At 39.8% G+C, this 17,036-nt stretch overlaps 1 protein-coding gene across 6 annotated transcripts in view; it reads right to left on the bottom strand.

Annotated features, from left to right (window-relative positions):
• Window positions 1-17,036, bottom strand: part of Unc13b (unc-13 homolog B) — a 222,291-nt gene that overhangs the window by 77,848 nt on the left and 127,407 nt on the right. For all 6 annotated transcript variants that reach the window (XM_035439913.1, XM_035439915.1, XM_027403259.2 and 3 more), the window contains 2 exons: window positions 15,908-16,222; window positions 13,939-14,029 (listed from right to left, as the gene is read on the bottom strand). In XM_035439913.1, the coding sequence (XP_035295804.1) occupies window positions 13,939-14,029; window positions 15,908-16,222 (406 nt within the window). The remainder of the gene's footprint in view (window positions 1-13,938; window positions 14,030-15,907; window positions 16,223-17,036) is intronic.

The following is a 17,036-nucleotide window of genomic DNA, read 5'->3' on the forward strand; positions in this document are numbered from 1 at the left end:
TGGTGGGCATGAGTGCCAGGCTATAAAGTTGAGACTAAAATGTAATGAAATTTTTTGAGGAAAAATTTTACTCACCCATCTACTGATATCTGTTAGTTTGATGTCTGCCATCAGAATATAAAGATAGACAGTCTCTATTTTGAATCTCTATGCTAGTTTCCACTTAGCTTTTTCTGTTTTTGTTTGGTTTGGTTTGATTTTTTCCCAAGACAGGTTTCTCTGTGTAACAGTCCTGGCTGTCCTGGAACTCCCTTTGTAGACCAGGCTGGCCTCAAACTCAGAGATCTGAATGCTGGGATTAAGGGCATACACCACCACCACTTAGCACACTTAGCTTTTTAAAAAAGACTTTTTATTGAACTGTAATATGTGTACAAAAATATACAAGCCAAAAGTGCATGTTTGCCTTGGCATAACAGAATCTAGATTAAGGAATAGTACCCACAAAACTCTAAAGTTTCTTGTACGCACATCTAATTACTGCCAATTCTCTCCCCCAGAGATAATCACTATTCTACAACACATATCAAACACCACAGATTACTTCTATTCCTTATTTTGTTTGTTTAATGAAAACTAGTTCAGAAATTATGTCTTTTTTCCTGCTTTTTTATAGGAATATCTTTATTTAGCACCTGTATGTGGTGCTGGGAATTGAACTCAGGGTCTTGGCAGGCAAGTGCTCTAATGCTGAGCTACACCCTAGCCCCTACTTGTTCTCCCCACCCCCTTTTGTTTTTGTCGAGACAGGGTTTCTCTGCAGATCTGCCTGCCTCTGCCTTCCAAGTGCTGGGATTAAAGGCGTGCACCATCACTGCCTGGATCCTACTTCTGTTCTTTAAGACATTTTTATTTTACTTGCATGGGTGGTTTCCTAAATGTATGTATGTGCACCGCATGCATACAATGCCCACACAGGCCAGAAGAGGGCACCAGATCTCCTGAAACTGGGGAAACACTTTGTTTTTCAAGACAGGGTTTCTCTGTTACAGCCCTGGATGTCCTGGAACTTGCTTTGTATACCAGGTTGGTTTGAACTCAGAGATCTACCTTCTACTGCCTTCCCAGTACTAGGACTAAAGGTGTATGCCATCAAAGTCTGGCTGGGGAAACACTTTTTATAATCTGATACTCCAGGATTTTCTCTGATCATGGCTGCCCATCTTCACTTCCATTATCTCAACTCTTTGCTGGAATGAAGATCGTGTGTGTGTGTGTGTGTGTGTGTGTGTGTGTGTGTGTGTGTGTGTGTGTGTGTTTAAATTGTTTGGCCAAAGTGACTAGAAAATATGATTATCATCTCTTTTTAGTGATGTTTCTAGTTAGGAAAAACTATTCTTCATAATTCAACTGCCCAGAGTTTAGGAAAACAATTCTTCTTTTTCCATATTTTTTCATTAACTGCATCAAAGGCATTTATACAGTTCCTAACGGGGAAATTTTTCAATTAGCAATAATCATACCTCAGATAAAAATCACTGGACATTCTGCATAAAGCTTATACAGACCCTCTCTGATTTACAAGGCTGCTGTGTCCTTCTCTTGTTTTAGAAGTAAGTGGAATTCTTGTTCTAATTCTTCTGGTCATAGGAAGAATAGCTTTGCTTTCTGTTACTTATCAAAAACCCAGCTTCATCTTATGGGTTCAGAATTGATTTGGGGAGCATGTAAATAAAAAATATGTGAAATAGGTTGTTGAGTAAGAACTGACATCTTCCTTTATGAGATGCTGCATCTAGGGTGCTGATATGACAAGTGACTGTCTAAGAAGTAGCTGGAAATATGACCTGGAGTTCAGGAGAGAGAGCTGGGCTACAGATACATGAAAGGAAGAACATATATGTGGTTGCTAGCATAATGAATCAGGTTTCATATGAAGAATGTGTACTGTTATATGAAAAAAATGAGTAAAGAGTCTCAGAAAGACTAGTATTTAAGATGTGAAAAGAGAAGCTAGACAAGGTAGACTGCAATGAGGTCAGAGAAGAAAGCTAGTGATAGCTCTAAGAAGTCAAAGAGGAGAGTGTGCTCAGAGTATCAAATACAGCAGGCAGGTCCAGTAAAATAGCCAGGAAAGCATTTGCCATTGTGTGTAGTAGCTGGGAGCTCACTGATAATCTTGACAGGTGAATTTCACCTTGAAAAATAAATCCAATTCAATGCTTCTGAAAAACAAGGTTTCACTGCCAAGTTTGTGAGCAAAACTGCTGCACATTATGAGATCCTCTGTCTAAAGTCATAGGACTAAGTGTATCCAAATTCTGGAAAGTCTGGGTTTAACACTGCCTCCTGAGAGCAATCTGCTGGTGTTACATTCTAATGAGCTCAGGGTTCCTCGAATTTCTTTGACCACAGAACTCTGTCACCTGACAGCTAGATTGCAATCATAGGAACACACTTTGGGAAATTATATTTAAAAGACAGACAGGCTTCAAAAGTTAAAGCAGATCTGGACTAAAATTTCAGGTCTACATTTACTAGCTCGGGGACCCTGGTGCTACCTTACAAAACACTGAGTTCCTGGGCTTGAGACATGGCTCAGTAGACAAAGTACTATAGCACAAGCATGAAGACAAGAGTTAGGATCCCCGACACCCACATAAAAGCAGAGTGTGGATGTGTACACCTATAACTTCAGTGCTGTGAGGCAGAGATAATTGGATCTTTGGGTTTCACTGGACAGCCAGTCTGGCAAAAGCAATGGAACTCTAGATTCAGTGAGCAACAATGTCTCAAAAACTAAGATAGGGAGGAGCCAGTATGATAGATCAGCTGGTAAAAGTGCTTGCCACCAGACCTGAGTTTAGTCTCCAAACACACATGATGGAAGGAAAGAATTGACTCCCACATGTTCTCTTATCGATACATGTACGCAAACACCATCCATGCACACTTGTACACGCATGCATACACACACACACACACACACACACACACACACACACACACACACACTCAGACAAACACACGCAATAATTTTTTAAATAAAATGGAGTAGTGCATGGTGGCACATGTCCTTAATGCCAGCACTTGGGAGGCAGAGGTAGGTGGATCTCTATATGAGCTCAAGACCAGCCTGGTCTACATAGCAAATTCTAGACCAGCTAGACCCTGTCTCAAAAGTAAATAAATAATAAATATAAGGTGGAAAAAGATAAAGACATCCAATATCCACCTTTGGACCCCATATTCATATAAACACCCACCAAGTCAATTAAGCATTCAGTTACTTATTCTATTCAATGATGCCTAAATAAATTAAAGAATTTTTGTGAAGTGATCTCTGAGTAATAGATGTAAAACACCTAACAATGCCTGAGACATAGTATTCAATGTGTGTACTGTGGTAATTATTATGGTAGTAATTGAGGGTGAAACACAAACTATGATGTAGGTATTAAACAAAGGGTTGTGAGAAAATTGCAATTAGTAAGGTAAGAATGGGGTTTGGAAGTGGCAGAAGCAGCCAAAGAAAACCAAGCTTTAGAAACATGGTCTAGAAACAATGGAACAAACAAGAAGGCATGGTTTTCACTAAAGAGGATTTGAGAGAATAGCTAGGTTCTAGTCAAGGTTAAAGGCTAGAAAAGATTAGGTTTGGTCTCTCATATCAGTAAGGACAACTCAGTTCGCCAAAGGGCAGGAGGGGTCTGTTGGGAACAAGGGCGGTCTCACAGTATTCAGAGATGCAGCAAAGCTCTTGACTAGGGGAATTTCCTCTGGTTTATGAAGTAGTAGTAGGCCTATTCTGAATAAGAGCTTGTGAGAAACAGAGATTGAAGCCTGTGGTTATAAGAGGTCTTCAAATATTTAGGCCCATTGGTAGAACGTGCATTATAGAATTAGAAACAACTCAAAAGATCCATCCATAGGAGACAAAGTAAGCAAATTATAATAAATTCACAAAAGAAATACCCACGTAGCTATTTTAAAAATCAGTAATGCTGTACTAGTAGAAAAAAAACCACTAGGTAAAGCAGTAGCTTTATGTATATCAGGAAGGAAAACACATAAATATACAGCAGTAACCACAGCAAGACTAAGGAGAATATGCAATACATAGACAAGCATGCATGTATAAAGGTTCACCTTACTCTGGAGACTCATAAACAGGGGAAGGAGTGGGAGGCCTGGGAGCTGGAAATAAGATAGAACTTTTACACTATATAATCCTTTCTATTACTTTTATTCGTTTAAGTTTTAAATACTTTTTTATTATTTTGTGGGTGTGGCTGTTTTGTCTCCATGTATGTATGTACACCATGTGAGTGCCTAGAGCCCTGCAGAGGCCACAAAGGGCATCATTCTCTAGAACTGGAGTTATAGACAGTTGTGAGATGCTATGTGGGTGCTAGGAACCTGAGTCCTCTAGAACAGTGCTCTGAACCCTGAGCCAGAACTTTGGCCTCATATTCTATCATATTTATTAGTTACTTAAAACAATTATTAAAAATTATTAACAATTTTTATTTTATGTGTATGGGTGTTTTGCTTGTGTGTATGTATGAGCACTATGTAAATGCAGTGCCCCAGAAGGCCAGAAAGAACAACAGATCCCCTTGCACTAGAGTTATTGACAATTGTGAGCTGCCATATGGGTGCTAAGAATCCAGTTCAGGTCCTCTGGAAGACTAGTCAGTGCTCTCAACCACTGAGCCATTTCTCCAGCTCCTGATTAACAATTTTCAACAATAACAGTATTTACTACTCAGAAGAAGGCTTAGACATTGTGATCTTTCAGTGATCTGAAATGGAAAAGAAGCTAGTGATGTTCAACAAAGGGCAAAGATTGAAATAATGGAAGTTAAGATGAGCAGCCATGATCAGAGAAATTTATACAATGGAAAAAAGAAAACATCTTCAACAAATGGTGCTGATGTAACTGGATGCTGGCATGTAGAAGACAGCAGATAGATCCATATCTATCACCATGCACAAAACTTAAGTCCAAATGGATCAAAGACCTCAACATAAATCCAGCTACACTGAACCACATTAGAAGACATTAGAAGACAAAGTGGGAAATACCCTTGAATTAATTGGTACAGGAGACCGCTTCCTGAACATTACACCAGTAGCACAGACACTGAGGTCAAAAATTGATAAATGGAACCTCCTGAAACTGAGAAGCTTCTGTAAGGCAAAGGACACAGTCAGCAAGACAAAACGGCAGCCCACAGACTGCCCACATCTGAAAGAGGGATGATCTCCAAAATATACAAAGAACTCAAGAAGCAAGTCTCCAAAACACCAAACAATCCAATTAAAAAGTGGAGTACAGAACTAAATAGACAATTCTCAATAGAGGAATCTAAAATGGCTGAAAGACACATAAGAAAGTGTTCAACATCCTTAGCCATCAGTGAAATGCAAATCAAAACAACTCTGAGATACTATCTTACTCCTGTCAGAATGGCCAAACTCAAAAACACCAATGACAGTTTATGCTGGAGAGGATGTGGAGAAAGGGGAACACTTCCCCACTGCTGGTGAGAGTACCAACTTGTACAGCCACTTTGGAAATCAGTATGGTGATGAAAATGGGAATCAGTCTACCACAAGATCCAGCAATTCTTCTCTTGGGCATATACCCAAAGAATGCACATTCATCCAACAAAGGCATGTGTTCAACCATGTTCATAGCAGCATTGTTTGTAATAGCCAGAAACTAGAAGCAACCTAGATACCCCTCAACTGAAGAATGGATAGAGAAAATTTGGTACATTTACACAATGGAGTACTACTCAGTGGAAAAAAAAAAAAAAACAATGGAATCTTGAAATTCGCAGGGAAATGGATGGAACTAGAAGAAACGATCCTGAGTGAGGTAACCCAGTCACAAAAAGACAAACATGGTATGTACTCACTTATATATAGATTCTAGACATAGTGAAAAGGATTACCAGCCTGCAATCCTCATCACCAAAGGAACTAGGAAACAAGATGGACTCTAAGAGAAGAATGCATGGACACCAGAGAAGGGGAAGGGGCAGGATCTCCTGAGCTAATTAGGAGCATGAGGGTAGGAGAAAAGGAGCTGGTTGAATGAGAGGGGCAGAAGAGGAGGGGAGAGGAGGAAATGGAGGAGCAGGAAGGTTAAGTCGGGGGACGAATAGAGGAGAGAAGGATGAGAGATAGCATAACAGAGGGAGCCATTATAGGTCCGAGGAGAGATCTGGCACTAGGGAGATTTCCATAGATCTACAAGGATGATACCAACTGACAATCTAGGCAATGGTGGAGAGGCTACCCTAAATGCCCTTCCCCTATAATGAGACTGATGAATGCCTTATATGCCATCCTAGAGCCCTCATCCAGTGGCTGATGGAAGCAGAGGCAGACACCCACAGATATACACTGAACTGAACTCTGGAACCCAGTTGCAGAGAAGGAGGAGTGAAGAGCAAAGAAGTTGGGACCAGGCTGGTGAAACCCACAGAAACAACTGACCTGAACAAGGGGGAGTGCATAGTCCCCAGACCAGTGTCTGGGAGGCCAACAAGGAACTGATCCAGTCCTTGGATGAAGAGGCCTCGGCACTCTACGGGGCCCCTGGTAGTGGATCAGTATTTACCCCAAGAGTAAGAAGGGACTTTGGGAGCCCATCCCACATGGAGCGATGTTCTCTCAGCCTGGACACATGGGGGAAGGCCTAGGCCTTGCCCAAGATGATATGACAGACTTTGGGGAACCCCCATGGAGGACCTTACCCTCCCTGGGGAGCATAGGGGGGATGAAGTGGGGGACTGGTAGGGGGTGAGGGAGAGGGAGAGGGAGAGGGAGAAGGGATTGACATGTGAAGCAGGCTTGTTTCTAATTTGAACTAATAATAAAATAATTTCTTGGAGGAAAAAAAAGTGTTTTCCTAGTGCTACTTAGTCTAAGAAGAAGGGTCCCCAAAGGCCTACTTCTCTTTGAGACTCATCATTGTCTCCCCAAGGGACTACCTTTTTTTAGAGCCTCAATTGTGAGACAAGAAGGAAGCTTCTTTGCTTGCAGCAAGTCACAAGTGGGACCAGAACTTTGCAGTAGACAACCAATTTTTGTTTTGTTTTGTTTTAGGGACTGCCCTGAGAAATTGCTGACCCATCTCTAAGGCTGACCTGCCACAACCTGTGTCTCCTGTGACAGCTCCACTCAAATGTGGGCCTTCTGATCTATTTGTTCACTTATGTGCCTAATTACCAAGGTTTGCCTTTCTCAGCTTTCAACAGCCTAAGAGCTCCTGTCAAGTCTTCCTTATGGCCTGCCTCCATGCCTTCTCCTTTACTGTCCCTTCCACCTGGAACACCCACCCACCTGCTGCCACCGCAGTCTCTGTTTCTAGATGGAAAAGTCTCACCTCCTCCCTCAGATTCTTCTGCAACTAAACCAAATACGGTACAGATTCATAGCCATTCCCACCCACACAACCAACATTACTGCCTCATCAGCACCAGCAATGTCATCAAACAGTTATTAAGTTCAGATGTGCAGGTACTCAGAGGACACAAGCATGGCTCTAAATAATCAATCCCTTAAGTCTCTGACAATTTTACAAGAATGCCATAAGTGTAGCTGGCTTTCTGTGGTAGTGCCCCAAACTCTGCTTAATGAAATAATAATTCAGTATAAATAATTTTAAACTTGTGGGAATACTCAAGTCACAAACAACACAGAAATGTAAGTCTTAAAATCCAGATACCATTCTTTGGTCAAAGTGACAAAAAAGTTAATACTCAAAGTCAGTCCAGCACATTCAGATACTCAAAGCACACACTGGAAAATATTTTCTAAAATAAATTTAGGAATTCATCAATTCTTCAAAAAAAAGTATAGTCCTTAGATGGCCACTTTACTTGAATATTTTAAGTTACACAAAATAAAAAGAAATGAAATAGATTTCTATTCATGACAAAGTAGAAAGAACTGTTAAGGAACAGTCATATTATGGGATATTATTACTCTACTAATTGAGGTTTTCAAAACTATTTGCTAACCCAGAATAAAGCTTACAAAAACTAAGAAAACAAAAACTACTCATACTATAATCCTATACATAATATAATACTATAACAAGTCAGTAAACTTGCATTTAAATATGTATCACAAAGGAAAGAACAGTTGATATAAGAGGTTAATATTGTGCAGTTATTAACTTTAAGGGCTAGACCTTGGGAAACAGGATGAATTAGAAGATAAAGAAGTGCACTGTGGTTGTTTGAATGAGATTTGTCCCCCACAGGCTCATACTTAAACACTAAATCCCCAGTTGGTGGTGCTGTTTGGTGAGGGTATAGAACTTTTAGGAGGGGAGCATTGCTGGAGGAAGTATATCACTGAGGTTGGAGTTTTTGAGTCTATAGCCTTGCCCCACTTTCAGTGCCCTCTCTCTGTTCCCTATGTATAGTTGTGATATGACCTTTAGCTTCCTGCTCCTGCCACCATGCCTTCCTTGACATCTATTTAGATCTTTGGAACCTGACCATAGCCAAAATAAACTCTTCCTTAAATTGCCTTTGGATATAGTATTTTATCACAACAGAAAAGTAATTTATACATACAGGCATTTGGGGAAATGATGGGCATTCTTAGCTACTTAAATAACTAGAAATGATTTGCTAGATATCCTTTGCCTTATTCTATATCAGACAACATCACACAATAAAAAGTATATCCCTGACATTCCAGAACTCATACAAGTTTGTTTTTAAAAAAGTAAGACATTGCAGAGAAGGAGAAGTGATGAGCAATGTGGTCAAGACCAGGCTGGTGAAACCCACAGAAACAGCTGACCTGAACAAGGGGGAGCTCATGGTCCCCAGACTGATAGCTTGGAAACCAGCATGAGACTTATCCAGACCCCATTAACGTGTCTGTCAGTGAGGAGGCCTCAGAAATCTATGGAGCCTCTTGTAGTAGATCAGTACTTATCCCTAACATAAGAATGGACTTTGGGATCCCATTCCACATAGAGGGATACTCCCTCAGCCTAGACACACAGGGGAGGGCCCAGGCCCTATCCCAAAAGATATGACCGATTCTGAAGACCCCGTGGAAGGACTCACCTTCCCTGGGGAGCAGAAAGGGTATGGGATAGGTAGGGTGTTAGTGGGGGACAGGGGAGGAGGGAAGGGAGAGGGAACTGGGATTGACATGGGAAACAATCTTAATTTAAATAAAAAATGGAAAAAAATTGCCAGTAAAAAAAAAGTAAGACATATCAACAAATAATAACTCCATTATCTCATAATGAGTGCCAATTCTAAACAGGTTTTCATAGTCTGGAGACTTTCTCCAAACACTTCACTTCTGGCTGAGTCTTAAAAGACAAGGATGAAAGGCTAGCTAGATGAATTAAGAAAAAATTCCAGGCACAAGAAACAGCAAGTGCGGAGTCTCTGAGGATTTGGGGAAAATAAATCATTCCATGTTTTGTATCGACTAATACTTTCCAAACTAATCTCTATTGGTTAGGGCCTGGTTTTTCATTCCCCACGTCATGGTCTGATACTTTGGGTTCACACCCTGTTCAATGAGACAGGGCCTTGATGTATCTGGTGTCATGGCAATTCAAATTGCCTCTGAAGACACACTTGCAATTTTAGTACTTATTTCATCAAAGACTAAAAACAAACAGATCCTAGGCTGTGTTGGTCCATGACTCACACTTTGGGCTGTGTAGAGCTAGACCAGAAGGAATTTATTGTGTCATGGAGACAATGTGGAGCAATGAAGTATGCACATTTTTTTCTTTCCTGATAGGCACTTTCCTGGATAATTTACAATGCTGAGAGAAAGATACGATTGTTGTCTTTATTTTCTGGATTAGAAAAATATAGTTCTCTAAATTTTTTTTTACATTTCCTCACAATGATACACTGAGAACAGACTGGCAACTCATGTACCAAAAAAGTTAATTTTCCTAAAACATAAAAGCCCAGAGGATTAATAAGAAAACAATCAAACAAACAAATAATAAAAAACGGGAAAAGAAGAGTCACACAAAATAATTTCTAATTAGCCTTTCTATGTAAGAAACTTTATTGGCAAGAAACATAAATTTAAACTACTAAGATACCACCACAAAAAAGAACACCAAAACTCTGACAAATCAACTTATTAGTGGGTTAGGAAAGAAAAACATCTCCTGGCATTACTAGTAGGGGGTCTAAGTTGCCAGTATGTCCTATGGAAGGCACAGGCTCTTTGGAGTGGTCATTAAAGCCTTAACAAATGTCCTCAGATTGCTCACTGAGTTAGGGATGATTGGTGAAGTGCTTCTGGCATGGCAAATGTGAGCAAGAGTGACATGTGTCATCTCTCTGTATAGAGAGTCGTTTGTTTCATTTTCATTTAATTCTCATCTTTACTTTCCCTTTACAATTGTAACTGGCAGTGTTCCCAATGCTGGCTGCTCCAACAGTCCAGATTACAGAACACAACTTAAAGCAGACCTTTGTCATTCAAGTAAGTTACTGAAGAATAAGTAACAATGTGGCAATGTATATTGAAATTGCAGATACACATACACACACACACACACACACACACACACACACACACACACACACACACGTTCGTTACTCACAAGGATCAGCAACAGGACTGATAATTGCAGCATAGTCACACAGTGGAATAGTATGCATGTGTTACAAAGGAAAAGTTCTCTTAGAGCTGATAGATAAAAGCATTATCAAGACATACTGTTGGAGGGAGAGGGATCTGTAATTGACATGTAGAATAATTTTCTTTCTAATAAAAAAAAGGAGGGGAAGATATACTGTTGGAACACAGTCCAAGAATGGAATCATTATGCAAGGGGAATTCTGAGTGCTTGTGAGAAAACTCCAGTTTCTTCAAAAACATGGAGTTGTTCTTGGAATACGCTTTCATGCTCCTCCCAGGTGTATCAGATAGAGTGAGTTCACTTTATATTATTTATTACAACTACATATTGTTATTTGTTTTATGCCTCTATGGAAAAATATATTTTGCCACCTACAGCTTGTCCTTGTGATTGTAAATAGCCTGAACTCCTGAGAACTTTATTCATGTGATTCTTCTTAATCTTCAGAGTATAAACTGTCTGGAGAAAGCTGGCTTTTGCATCAGACTTTAGTCCCCCTCATTTTCAGGCCCCCACTCTCCCAGGCTCACACCTGATCTTTATAGCAGTAAAAACTATGTCATAACCTTTTGTATGAAAGGAAAAGTAGAATTATATACATATTTGACTTTATGCTTACATAAAGAGACTATCATGATAAATAACAAACTAACAAAAATTAGTGTTTTCAGCAGAGGGTTAAGGGTGACATAGGTTGAACTTTGATAATTCAGGAGAAAATATTCTTGGTGCTGTGTTCATTCTGCCTTACGATGTCATCCACTCTGTCAAAAAAGCTCATCTTAAGCATAAGTGGGACACATTTTAAGCTCCAGCTTATCTTTCCCCTTTTGGCCACTACTAATCAATGGCCAGCTGTCTCTGTGTTAAGAACCATCATTCAATTAAACAGTGATTGTTCTTAATTCAGGATAAATCATGCCCTTCCTCCAGATAACTGCAAGCTTCACTTTTTGGATGGTTATTAATTTGTTTGCTTTTGTTTTTTTGTTTTCAACAATATCTCTTTAATATCATAACCAACTGAACTCATACCAATGTATTCTTCTTATTCTCATCCCAAGTTTTCCCTTCACATAGGGAAGATGATTTTACTTCATAATAGAAATTTCAAGACTTTCACTTTAAAAGCATTCAAAATAAAAACTTAGCATTATGATGTTGACTCTACAAACGTTAGTTTATATATCTTTCCTCACATCAGTCAGTCCAGATCACAGACTCCCAATGTGTTATTACCCAGACATACAATTATATTAACATATTACATCATGTAAATTAAAATGTGAAAATCATAAAAAAATTAGCAGCTGACATCTAAGAATATTTATTAATGATAAAAAACATTTTTAAGACAGGCATGGTAGTACACACTTGCAATCCCAACACATAGAAGGCTGATGGAGGAAGAGCATAAGTATGTGGTCAGCCTGGCCTGTTTAATAAGACTTTGATTCAAAGAACAAAATCATTAAATTAATATTTTTAAAAATTTAAATGTTATGTTTTTCAGGTTGAATATAATAGTACATTACACATTCCCAGTATTCTCCAGAGGTTTGAAAACAGCCAAGAATACATAGGAAACTCCAAACTAGCCTAGGCTACACAGAAAGACCCTGCCTTACAAACAATCCACAAAACCATGTGTGCGGTGTGTGTGTGTGTGTGTATGTGTATGTGTGTCTTGTGGACAACTTGTGGAAATTGGTTCTCTCCTTCCACCGTGAGGGTCCTGACTCAGCTCATCAAACTTTATATGCTGAGCCTAGCCAGAATTTACTTTCTCTGTAGATTTGTAAGTTGAATCATGAAATGCTATCTTTTGGGAACTCCAAGCTAGCCTAGGCTATATTTGAGACCCTGCCTTAAACAATCCACAAAACCATGTGTATGTATGTGCACATATGTATATAACGGTGTATAAAGGGCAACTAGAATAATTTATTGAAGTAAATGATGATATAATCAATGCAATAAAGAACCTATGAGTCTCACTGAATTAAATTAATAGGTGAAAAAGAAATTTTTCTTATACTCCTCACTGTAGAAAGGATGGGTGGAAACAAAGTTAATACCTGCAACCACCACTGGTAGTAGCTCAGACAACTGTCATCACTAGTAGGTACAGATCAGAAAAGGAACAAGACAGCAACACAGTCTCTGAGGCTCTCACTACAAAGCACCAACTTACAAAGGAAATGAGTTGACAGTGGAGGGACGTGACTGATACAAACTTAACCAAATATTAAGGCTAATGTCAGGTATGGCAGGACAAGTTCACATTAGATACTTCTTTTGTAATTCCTATCAAGAAAGCATGGTCCAAGCCTAACATGAGGAAACACAGAGTGGACCCATGCTACAAAATGAAAGCCTTCATCATTTAAAACTGTGGAAGATAACAAAGACTGTGAACTGTTTCAAGCTGAAGGAGACAAAAGAGACACCAATTAAATGCAGTGGCCATTAAGTTCTGGATCAGAAAGGAAAGAGACCTTGTGGGAGTAGCTGGCAAATTTGCATGGCTTCCTGATGCTGGTATTTTTTTTTTTTATTTTTTTTTTTTTTTTTTTATTTATTTTTTTTTTTTTGGTTTTTCGAGACAGGGTTTCTCTGTGGCTTTGAGGCTGTCCTGAACTAGCTCTTGTAAACCAGGCTGGTCTCGAACTCACAGAGATCTGCCTGCCCCTGCCTCCCGAGTGCTGGGATTAAAGGCGTGCGCCACCAACACCCAGCCAGTGTTTTCTAGATAGTGCAACTGTGGTTATTCAGAAGAGTGGCCTTATTTTTAGGGGAGGAAATGAATATCTAGGAGTAGAAGAATCTCTGAGTCAAGTGATTGAGAGAAAGATTGGCACTGAGCTATCTCTCCAGGACCCTCACATCAGATCTTAATCTGTCCATGTTTTGGGCCTTATATGAGGGCCCAATTTTTCCCATAAAAATGTCTGTACTCTATTTCCAACCCTGTGTAAAAATCAGCTAGTGGTACATGAACTGGCTGATAAAAAAAAAAAAAAGACAACAAATTACCAAAGAGGCCTTGTTCCTTACTGTAACATCAAACCAGAGATGACAGTATCAAAAATAGGCATTTAACCCTACCTTCAAGCTCCCACCTCCTAGGCCTATTTGATTCTCATTAGACAGCCTAGAAAAAGCCAAGGCCACCTCCCATCTCTTAAGGCTCTAGTTTAATTACCATGCATTCCCAGAAGCACACTGTAAGAAGATGACTAATCACTGACAGCTCTCCAGCACCATATGTCTCCCAAATTTTTCAAAGGAAAAAAGTGTCCCAACCATTAATGGAATAAATTTCCTACCTCCTGCAGCTGTAGTCGGACCTTGGTAACTGCTCGGATCCAGTGTGCTTTAGCTTGGGTAAATGGTGAAGATGCATTCTCCTCAGGAAGACTTGTAACAAAGAAAAGAATTTTTTTTTGTAAATAGCAGAGGCAATAAGGTAATGGTATTCAAGGCAAGACTGCCAAATATCTAAAATAAAATATTTTTGTGCTCATGCCTACACTTGGCTAGTGATTCAGGCCATAAAACAGCATAGTTCTGAATACCTATTTTGAAAACAATTTCTCTCTAAAATGACAATTTTTTTATCCCCCCTGCCTTCTCCTTTGTTCATGCAGACCAATGAAATAGTTCATAGACACTGAGAGGAAATGAAACAAGAAGCAATGGCAAGGGCCCTGAGTCAATTTCAAGTGTAGAAATCAGACAGCTAAGACCTAAGAGGAGACAGTAAGAAAGATGAGCAGGTATTCACGTGAAGTACTTCACCTCTCAACCAAGAGCTCAGCCCTGACAACAGTGATGTCAGATTCAAGGTCCATGAAGAACCAAACTTTTGGTGGGCAATCAACTCAGCAGGAGGCCTGGTTCAGACCTTAGTCTCCTGGGCCTCTTCACTACTAAGTGAACCACAACAGATGACTAAAAACCAAGAATGGAGATAGGCATTGTAGGATATTCCTATAATCTAAGCAATCAGGAGGCAGAGGCAGGAAGTTATAAGTCTGTAGACAGCCTGGGCTACAACATAAGACCTTATCTTACAAAACTAAAGAAAAATAGGGGAAGAGAGAAAGCAGCTGTATAACAATCTTTAGGAAGATATATGATTCATCCAGCCACCTGCCATTCACTTTTCTGGCCTCTTAAATCTGTGATGAGATCTAGAAGCCATCCTCTGATCATTCTATCCTAATGGTTTTTAACTGGGTGCAGGGGCAGACCTTGTTCTTGGGAAAATATCTGATAGTATCTAGGGAGTTTTGGTTGTCATCCTAGGCACTGTTATTAGCATCTACTGTGTGGAGGCCAGATAATCAAACAAGTGCAAAAAAACGAATACAGCAGTTTCCCATAATAATTATTTTCCAAAATAATGTCAACAATAGTAAAACTGAGAGACCTACTATGTCCAAATCCCTCAGCTTTTCTAAAAAGGTTAGCTCAGTTATTATATGACTTTACTTTTAGTTATAATTGACAGCATTTAGACAAGTTCTCACTGTGTAGCTCAGGTTGGTCTTAAGCTCCTGACCCTTTGCTTCAGCCTCCAGAGTACTGAATTACAGGTGTACACTGAACTTGACCAAAAGACACATTATAAAATTTTCTTCTTGTGGATACGAAATGCCAAACACACTGCCAAATCATGTACAGTGGCTTTTTTTTTTTTTTTTTTTTGAGACAGGATTTCGCTGTATAGCTTTGGAGCCTATCCTGGCAATCGCTCTGGAGACCAGGCTGTCCTCGAACTTACAGAGATCCACCTGCCTCTGCCTCCCCCGAGTGCTGGGATTAAAGGCATGCGCCACCAACACCCGGCTGTACAGTGGCTTTTTAATTACAGGCAAGTGTATTAAATCTGTTACTTCTTACTTAATTCTTTTCTAGTTTTCCTCAGACAGGGTAAGACAGAACAAAATATTCACTGTTCACAAAGAAAATTAATATGAACTGAGTTGGATACAGCCAAAGAACTCTAAGCAATGGGAACTATTAAATGACCTGTGGGGCTCAGGCATCAGAGGATGCCATCTATGAGGTCAAGACTGCACACTCAAGAAGTTTTGATGCACCTGCACTTCAGTAATACAAGTCCATCAAACATCCTGGGAATTACATTTAAAAAAAATCAAAGGGAGATAGATCTACCAGCTTGACCATGGTTGCCATACCCCCACCCTACCTAGCTTCAGGAAACAAGTGAAAAGTATTTGTATTCAATAAGTGATACAGCAGGTAGCATGTGAGCTAGCCATCACCTACCTCTCCTGGGGTCCTAGGACGTGATCCTTGTGTAGCACCAGATCTGGAGGAGGGTGAGTTGTGGCATCTTCTCTCACTTCCTTGGATTCATCTGTTGTCCCCTTCTCTGATTCACATGTCACCTCCAAGGTTTTCTCTTCTTCTCCCAAAACAACCTGGCCATCTTTGGAGAGGCTGCCATAGCTATGGCTAGAATGAATGGAGTCCCTCTCCCGACGATCATCATCTTGATCATGACACTGGTCTAGTTCACTCAACAGAGAGCTTCCTTGACTCACATTACAGGAGGAGCCATACCTACTACTGCTCGTAGGGCTGTGAGAATGAAAAGAAAACAACTAGTAAATAGATGCAAACCGAGGACCAGACCACAAATACATATACACCTGGGAACTAGTAATTGCATGAAGCACAAATAAACACAAATAGGAGATTCCTAGGAAGCAAGGGCAAACATTTTAATCTAGAAAAATTGTTCTAGTCATTTAGCATAACAACAAAGGGAAAAAAGACAACATACTAAGCTCTCTGACACCACTTCGACTATGACTTCAGTTCTGAGTTCAAAGAATATTTTACCTAATTGCTACCTGTCAGTAGAATGAAGAAATAGCAAAATGGCCTGTTGCATATTTATGAAACTTTTTACTCCGTCTTCTAAAGAAACTTTTCCAGTGGCTGTGATTAAAGTTTTCCAAATTCTACATAGTAAAGTGCAGTATATAAGCTCTATTCCCCTTCTATTAGTTAATAAAAAGAAGTCCTTACTACTTCCTCTACATTTATAATGTGTGTGCCTGTGCTTTAGCAAAGCAGAGAGACATGGTCCTAAAGGCTACAGGATGAAGTATAGGAGATGAAGACCAGGATTAAGAAATTCTGCAGGGGAATTCCACAGGTTTCACCAACACAAATGTAATAGTGATACCCTTAGTGGCATGGGAAATATCCCTAAGATAAATCCATCCATCTGTAGCTGAGTCTCTCTTGGGTCAAGATTCAGTCATGCATAAAGTGAACTAAGTCCAACTCCTTAAGATCAGGACTATACTAAAGTTATCTCTGTCTATGAAGTGAGGCCAATTCAGTCCTCGCTCCATCACCTGAATTCCCATGCACAGAAAGGAGT

Source organism: Cricetulus griseus, chromosome 2 (assembly GCF_003668045.3).
Source record: "Cricetulus griseus strain 17A/GY chromosome 2, alternate assembly CriGri-PICRH-1.0, whole genome shotgun sequence".
NCBI lineage: Eukaryota > Metazoa > Chordata > Mammalia > Rodentia > Cricetidae > Cricetulus > Cricetulus griseus.